We start from the raw sequence: 8,739 nt of genomic DNA on the forward strand, positions 1-8,739 counted from the left end.
GCTCATAAGTCTCCTTGTCAGATGCAACCACACGAAGCCAATCACGAAGGTTGTTCTTCTTAAGGTATTTCTTGGTAAGGTATTTCAAATACCTTTTAGAGAACTGTTTCTCAGAAACAACTGTAATTTTATTCTTGAAACGTTCAATGTGAACAACATTTCCAAGATTTCCAGTTTTTCCATTGACTTTAACCTTCTCTCGTAGAAATTGTTCCTATTTTAAAACAGAAAAAGTGCACAACTAGGGAAGAAAACCCTAGATATTCACTAGGGAAGGTACCCTAGGAATGAAGTTTAGGTTAAAAATCAAGTATCATATACACAGACCGTTTTCAAGAACTCTACTATGATTACAAAACCAAGCAGTACAGTAATACTTACAAAATTCCCGGAATCAAAAATTCCATCTTCTACTGGATGAGTAAGGTCCAAATTAAACTTCCAGGTTGACCTTTTAGCCTTCTTGTCCTTCTGCTACAAAACAGTAAGTCTCATGAAATATTAACTCACTTTTTTTTTTTTACTTTGTATCAATGAAAAAAGTACTTTTGAGAGTATATGTACAGAAATAAGGTCAATCTTAAAGGCAAATCTGTTAGGCTGTTTTACAAAATCAGGCTGTATGAACAGAAGTACACAAGCTTTTGTAATGCAAGATTCAGTTTACCGTGTACGGTTAGTTACTAGTTTCATCAAAATTTCCAAAAATCCTTTTTTTTAATTATTATTTGGAAAACGTTAACAGGAAGATCTATTTAGTGCCTACGAATTGAGCCCAGTTGTAAGCCACCTTGATTTAAATGGTAGTTTCCCCATTCATTAATTCCAGGCAGTATCCAAACTACTCTAGTAGCATACTGGTTACGAATTGGGCTGCTAACCTGAAGGTCGGCAGTTCGAAACTACCAGATGTTCCGCGGGAGAAAGATGAGGCTTTCTGCTCCCGTAAAGCTTTACCGCCTCGGAAAACCTGTACAAGAAATCGGAACCGACTCCATGGTACTTAACAACCTCTCCAGAGCATTCACAAAGGGAGACTCAGAACACCCAAGAATTCATTTGAACGCTAATCATGCTAACCAAATTTATCGGAGAATATTCATTGTTTTATTACTTATTAACGTAGCCGATTTACTAGAGCCATCTCCACTGCAGTTTACCCTCTAACCCAACTCAATTCAGACCTGCCGCCCAGACTTCTTCAAACTGTTACAGGTGAGAAAACAGGTTAGCTCATTATCTTTTTTTCTTTTTGGTAAACTGCCGATGAAGCGTTTCAAATTATCTTAGGGCCGGGTTTAACATTTTAAATTTACTGCTCTCTTCATTAATGACTTAACATTATCATTTTTACCTATATGCGCAACAGTCACGATTTTACAAATTAAACTTCAAGATGAAATAATGAAAAAAGCTTACTCCTAAGTTAGTTTTAAAGTTCTCAGAAAGTTTTGTACCCGAGGCCACGTTAGAAGCCGAGCCGAGGCGCTCCTTCCGGCGCTGGTAAAGCCATCCGAACAACACTGATTATCACCCTCTTCCCTGTCCCGGCGCAAATGAGGTGGCATCGATATTACCGATGCGAAGGAAGAAAATGGTCCCCCCCACCCCGGGCCCATTCTCCGTCGAGCCTCCCTCTCCCCGATGCGTCCACAACCTCCCCTCCTAAAGCCCCACCGGGCTGCAAGGGAGCCGGCAGCGCAGAACATTTGAAAAACGATTCCAGATAACAGAATCTCGTTTATGTCCTTGGCTCCAGTCTCCACGTCCCCTACATTTTATCTTAAATGAGATGGCCACACTCCCCAAGCACAAAACCCATCAACATTGGGGAACACATAAAGAAAACAATCACTCACCGGAGCCATCTTAAGAGCCGGCGATGTGACCAAAGAAGGAGGAAGTGCCCGCGACACGTATTTATACCAAAGCGTGCTGCGTCACGCGCCGAGAACGTAAGCTCACAGCTTCAGAGAAGAGAACGTAGGGAGGAGCGAAGAGCCCCTTAACCCAGGTCGGGAAGGCGTGGTCGGGGAAGGGTGGGATCCGCTGGCATTCAGGTTTCCTAGGAGCGCCGACCCGCGGTGGTAGCTGGAATAATTAATTCATTGCTTTGGGATGCTGGCAACTGGCGCCGGCTGACCACGGCAGTCTTTGTGGTTACCTGTACCTGATGACCGCTCCCAGGTAGACTCTCAAGGATGCAGGACTCATCTTTCACTGATCATTGCATCATCTTTCCAAACAGAACAGGCAAAGTCGCAGGTTGCGTTGAGATTCCTTCTTTGTAGTTATGCTCTTCCAACGAAGTTATTTTTTATAGCTGTTTCTTCTATGGACCATGTTTACTAAATCACTGTTGATGGAAATCAGTTTGTCTTAAAAGCAAAAAATTATGTCCTCGAAAGAAAAATCTAAGAGAAAAACACGTGCCATTTACTTATTGTTCACCCTTTGGGTGTGAGTTATTCTATCTTACAGGTTTTGGTGTCCTGGTGTGTCGCTGTAGTATAAGCTCTGGACTACTGTTCACAAGATCGGTGGTTCAAACCTGTCAGTGCTCCTGGGAAACCCGATAGAGTCGCTGTGAGAACTGACTCGTGGCACTTGACAACTAATAAGATTTAAAAGGAACTTGAGGATGGAGGTTAGTGGCGAGTCATGAGTTTGAACTTGGAAGAAATTTACTCAGATCAGACAGTTCTTTAAACTTGAAAAATGCTGAGTGTGTTCTTCCTTTTGATTTTCTAATTCCTGGTCTTTGCACATTTCATTTTTATACTTGACTTTATCTCCTTGAAGTGTCCTATGAAATTTTTTGTTCAGCCCTGTTACTTCCTCATTTCTTCCAGTTGCTTTAGCATCTCTATATTGGAGAGCAAGTTTCAGACTCTCTTCTGACATCCGTTTGGGTCTTTTCCTTCTTTCTTGTCTTCTTAAAGACCTCTTGCTTTCTTCCTGTATAATGTTCTTGATGTCAACCTACAGTTCTCCCGGTCTTCACTCTTTAGTGTATAATGCATCCAATCTGCTCTTGAGATGATCTCTAAATTCAGGCGGCATATGTTCAAAGTCATATTTTGTCTCTCATGGACTTATTTTCATTTTCTTCAATTTCAGTCTGACCTTGCATATGAGCAATTGAAGGTCTGTTCCACAGTCTGCCCTGACCATGTTTTGGCTCCTGAAATTGAACTTTTCCACTGTCTCTTCCCACAGATGTAGTCAATTTGATTTCTGTGTTTTCCATCTGGTAAGGTTCATATGAGTACTTGTCTTTTATGTTGTTTTAAAAAGGAATTTTTAATGGATAAGTTATTGGTCTCACAAAATTCTATCATGTGATCTCCAACATAATTTCTATCACCAAGCCCATATTTTCCAACTACTGACCCTACTTTGTTTCCAACCTTAACAATCCAATCACCAGTAATTGTTAATACATTTTGAATACATGTTTGACTAGTTTCAGACTGAAGAAGTTGATAGAATTCTTCAATTTCATCGTAACGGTTTAAGTGGTTGGTGTATAAAATTGAATAATAGTGGTATTAACTGGTCTTCCTTCTTGTTGTTGTGTATCGTGGAGTTGGTTCTGACTCATAGTGATCCTGTATAGGGTTTCTGAGGAGCATTCATAAGCTTATTTAATGAGGCTCTCAGTATGTTGCTACTATAACCCTGACAAGGGTATTATGAAAAAGGGAAAGTATGGACCAATCTAACTCATGCATACATATGTTTTAATAAAAAATATGTGTTGTTAGATGCTGCTGAGTCATCTCCAACTCACAGTGACCCTATGCATACCAGAATGACACACTGCCTAGTCCTGCACCATCCTCTCACAGTTGTTGTTACATTGAGCCCATTGCTGATGCCAGTGTGCCAATCCATTTCATTGGGGATCTTCCTCTTTTTCACCGATGCTCCACTTTACTAAGCATAATGTTCTTCTCCATGAATGGTCCCTTGCAATAACGTATCTGAATAAGAGAGATGAAGTCTCGCCATCCTGACTTCTAAGAAGCATTCTGACTGTACTTTTTCCAGTACAGATTTTTTTTGTTCTTCTGGCAGTTCATGATACTTTAATATTCTTCTCCAACACCATAACTCAATGCATCAATTCTTCAACAGTGTTCCTTATTCATTGTCCAACTTTTACAAACAATCGAAAATACCATGGCTTGTGTCAGGCATACCTTATTCCTTAAAATGATAGCTTTGTTCTGGAATACTTTAAAGAGATCTTTATGCAATAAGTCATTTAGTCTCTTGACTGTTGATTCCATGAGTGTTGATTGTGTATGACAACTTCAATCTTTTCACCGTTAATCATGATGTTATTTATTGGTCCAGTTGTGAGCATTTTTGTTTTCTTTACATTGAAGTGCAATCCCTCAGTAAGTATTTAAGTTCTTTTTGCTTTCGTCAAGCAAAGTTGAATCATCTGCATATCACAGATTGTTAATGAGTCTTTCTCCAATCCTGATGTCATGTTCTTCTTCATATAATCCAGCTTCTTAGATTATTTGCTCAGCATACAGATTGAATAAGTATGGTGAAAGGATACAACCCTAACACACACCTTTCCTAATTTAAAACTATTCAGTATAGACTTGTTCTGTTATAATGACTGCCTCTTGGTCTATGTACAGGTTCCCCATGAGCACAGTTAAATGTTCTGAAATACTCATTCTTTACAAAGTTATCCATAACTTGTTAAGATTCACACAGGAAAAACCCTTTGCATAATCAATAAAGTGCAAGTAAATATATTTCTGGTATTCTCTGTTTTCAGCCAAGATCCATCTGACATCAGCAATTCCACATACTTTTCTGAATCTGGCCTGAATCTCTGTCAGATCCCTGTTGATGTACTGTTGCAGCCATTTTAAAATTATCTTCAGCAACAATTAACTTGCATATGATACTAATGATACTGTTTAATGATTTTCTTATTCCATTGGGTAACTTCTCTTTGGAAATGGTCACAAATATGGGTCTCTTCTGATCAGTTGCCAAATAGCTGTCTTCCAAACTTCTTGGCATAGATGTTTAAGTGTCTGCAGTGCTTCATCAGTTTGTTGAAAGATTTCAGTTTGTGTTCCATCAATTCCTAGATTCTTGTTTTTGCCAATGCCTTCAGTAGAGCTTGAATTTCTTCCTTTAATACCATTGATTCTTGAGTATATGCTACCTTTTGTAATGGTTGTATATTAATCAATGATTTTGGGTACAGTGACTGTATTCCTTCCATTTTTCTTTTTCTGTTTTTTTTTTTTAAGGTTTTTAGTGTGGATTGAGTAAAAGTTTATAGGTCAGATCATCAGTATGATTCAACAAATCATACACCTTGTTTCATTACAATGATTATAATCCCTTCCATGTACCATCAATTAACATTGTTTCTCTCTATTCACTTTAGCTCTTTTTTTTCTTTCTTTTTTTTTTAAACTCAGGCATATATAATAATTGGCATTACCAAAGGTCAGGGAGCAGCTAAGTGCCTTGGATTAGAAAGTACTGGATTTCTTGCTTCTGCTACAAATCCCACTGGCTATAAGCCTTCCAACCTTCTAAATATTCCTTTATATGTAGTTCAGAGTTCTGGGACCATCCCCTGAGCCTGCTTGGTCCAGTATTCTGTGTTGTTGCTGATGGAGCTCCTCACTGCACTTCTACTCAATCCACCATCTTGTTTGTTCCCAAAAAAACCCTCCATTTTCCTTTGATGCTCTCTGAATCATTCAAAAATTTGCTTATGTTGTTGTTGTTAAGTGCCATCAAGTCAGTTCCAACTAATAGAAACCCTGCATAGGATTTCCAAGGAGTGGCACTTCAATTTGAACCACCAACCTTGTGGTTAGCAGTCTGGTGCTTATCTTACAGTGCACATTTTGCCCATAGAATTCTTAAATATTTTTCCTCAGTTTTTTTCAACTTGAGAAATGTTGAGCATGTTTTTCTGTTTTGGTTTTATAATTATAGGCCTTTTCATATTTCATTATGCTTGACTTTGTCTTCTCAAGCTACCCTTTAAGATTTTCTGTTCAACTCTTTTACTTCCTCATTTCTTCCAATCCATTAGCATCTCTATGCAGAAGAGCAAGTTTTAGAGTCTCTTCTGACATTCATTTTTATCACCTGTCCCCTATGGGTGATCCTCCTGGTATTTTAAATACCAGTGACATAGCTTCTAGTATTGCAGCAACATGCAAGCCACCACAATACAACAGACTGACAGATGAGTGATGGAAGCACAAATATATTACTAGAAAATTATATATCAATGGGATATCAATTTGAGCAATAAAGCCATTATTTGTAGTTGATTAAAAAAAATGTAAAAAATTTAAATGACTCTCCAGATAGACCACAGACACATTCACACATGGTTGATTTATGGCAAAAGTGATACTTCAGTACAGTTAGGAAAAGATAACCATTATTATTTTTCTAACTGAAAAGATGTCAATCAAAATATCCTACAAATGCAGAAGTGTTATGATCAACATAAACCTTTAGAAGCCACAATAGTGTTTTATACTGGAAAAATTATAGATATTTTTATAAATGTTTGTAAATAACCTAATAAACATTTATCTATATTTACCATTTTGAAGTTAACTGGAACAATGTCAGTCAAAATATACCCACAAATACAGAAGTCCTGTGGACAACATAAACTTTAAAATTCACAATAGTGTTTTATACTGGAAAAATTGTAGACATTTTTATGAATACTTGTAAGTAACCTAATAAACATTTATCTATATTTATTACTTTGAACTATTAAAAAAAAATGCTATGACATTTAAGAGAGTCTAGGTGTGGCACTGCAGGGTAATGCCAGGACCACAATGTTGCTTTGAACTGCAAGGTCACAGTTCAAACCTCACCAGTCATTCATTGGAAACACTAGACAGGGTCATTATGAGTCAGAACTGACTCAATGGCACATAATAACAGTATAACAATAACATGACATTTAGGCACACAGAGTTCCCTGTCATGGTCCATTTGTATTACACAGAACTTCTGTCCCTGCAGAATATTTTTTAGAGCCATATATCTGTCCTAGGGGTCATAAATCATGCGAGGTTTCTTACAGGATTAGATGGTGTGCCTTATGCTATTCAGTGCTCTCTTTTGGAAGATGTCAGCTTTGTTTATGCCACAAAGGTTCATACTGTATATAGAAAGCAGACAATGTCTACACCTCTGAAATGTGCTTATTAAGTATTAAAATCCACCATTATTGGCTATAAGCTCATTTATAAAAAAGAGTCTGTAAATTTTTCTTTACCATAACAAATCTTTCCAGTTATCAAGATAATCACCATTTAAGCATTATAGAAATACAGAATTGATATGTGTGTGAAATATACCCTAGTATTCCTTTCTGTGCCATGTGCTACAAAATGGAGCCTGTCAAATGTCACAAGACATTGCAGTACCCACCTCTACCTAAATTCACTCCAATGACATTGCAGCGCAAACTGTCCTATGGAGCTCAGGTGTATAGTGTTGACTATGGGTGTGCTGCAGCCCTTATGTGCAAACAACAATGATGAGAAACTGAGGAGAAACTTACTACTACTAAAGAACATGATAAACAGAGAAAAGATTGAAGTTGCCAAAGACTTCATCTTACTTGGCTCCACAATCAACACTCATGGAAGCAGCAGTCAAGAAATCAAATGAGGCATTGTGTTTGACAAATTTGCTGCAAAAGATCTATTTAAAGTGTTAAAGAGCAACGATGTGGCTTTGAGGACTAAAGTACACCTGATCCACTCCATGGTGTTTTCAATTGCCACATATGCATGTGAAAGTTGGACAATGAATAAGGAAGACAATAGAAGGATCGATGCATTCACATATGGCATTGGAGAAGAATATTGAAAATACCATGGACAGTCAAAAGAACAAACTAATCTGTCTTGAAGAAATGCTCCTTAGAATCCAGGATGGTGAGATGCAGTCTCTCATGCTTTGGACATGTTGTCAGGAAGAACCAGTCCCTAGAGCAGTTCATCATACTTGGTAAAGTAGAGGGTCAGCAAAAAGAGGAAGACACTTAATGAAATAGATTGACATAGTGTCAGAAAAAATGGGCTCACGTGTAACAAAATTGGAACCAATTTAACAGCATCTCAACAACAACTGAAGGACATTGCTTGAAGCCACTAACCTATGTATGGTTCTTTGTTAGACACTCAGTAAAGATTGTTAAATGGACCAGGCAGGGGAAATAGAAACTAAAGTCACTGCAGTTTGTCCTTTCTTTTTTTATTTGATAAGAGTTCATTGTTGTTGTTCAGTTCCATTGATTCAGTTCAGACTCAGCTGTCTTGTACAGGGTTTCTGAGGAGCTTTTGGTGAGTTTAAACCATCAAGCTTATGGTTAGCAGTCCAGTACTTATCCTATGATGCTCACACATTAGTGACTATGATTTCAAAGGTTAATGTTTGTTTCTATGAATCTTTCATCTTAGTTTCTATTTAGGGAGTTCTAGGGTTCTGGTGTTAGCACACTGGATTGCTAACCACACAGCTGGTAGTTCAAACCCACCAGCTACTCCTCGGGAAATCCTATCAGATTCTCTATGAACCAACTCAATGGCACTTAACAATAGAAAGTTATTATGGGTGGATCCTAATGGCACAATGTTTAAATGCTCTGTTGCTAATTGTCTTATGCTGCGTTCTCTAGAGAAACAAAACCAGTGG

The 8,739-nt window shown here is 37.9% G+C and overlaps 1 protein-coding gene across 1 annotated transcript in view; it reads right to left on the minus strand.

Moving 5' to 3' along the window:
* Positions 1-3,505, minus strand: part of RPL22L1 (ribosomal protein L22-like 1) — a 5,252-nt gene extending 1,747 nt beyond the window's left edge. The window contains exons 1-4 of the mRNA XM_006861860.1: positions 3,455-3,505; positions 1,927-2,091; positions 382-474; positions 93-214 (exon numbers count right to left, since the gene is read on the minus strand). Coding sequence (XP_006861922.1) covers positions 93-214; positions 382-474; positions 1,927-2,091; positions 3,455-3,505 — 431 coding nt within the window. The remainder of the gene's footprint in view (positions 1-92; positions 215-381; positions 475-1,926; positions 2,092-3,454) is intronic.
* Positions 3,506-8,739: the final 5,234 nt, after the last annotated feature.

The sequence above is a fragment of the Chrysochloris asiatica genome, unplaced genomic scaffold (assembly GCF_000296735.1).
Source record: "Chrysochloris asiatica unplaced genomic scaffold, ChrAsi1.0 scaffold00043, whole genome shotgun sequence".
Taxonomy (NCBI): domain Eukaryota; kingdom Metazoa; phylum Chordata; class Mammalia; order Afrosoricida; family Chrysochloridae; genus Chrysochloris; species Chrysochloris asiatica.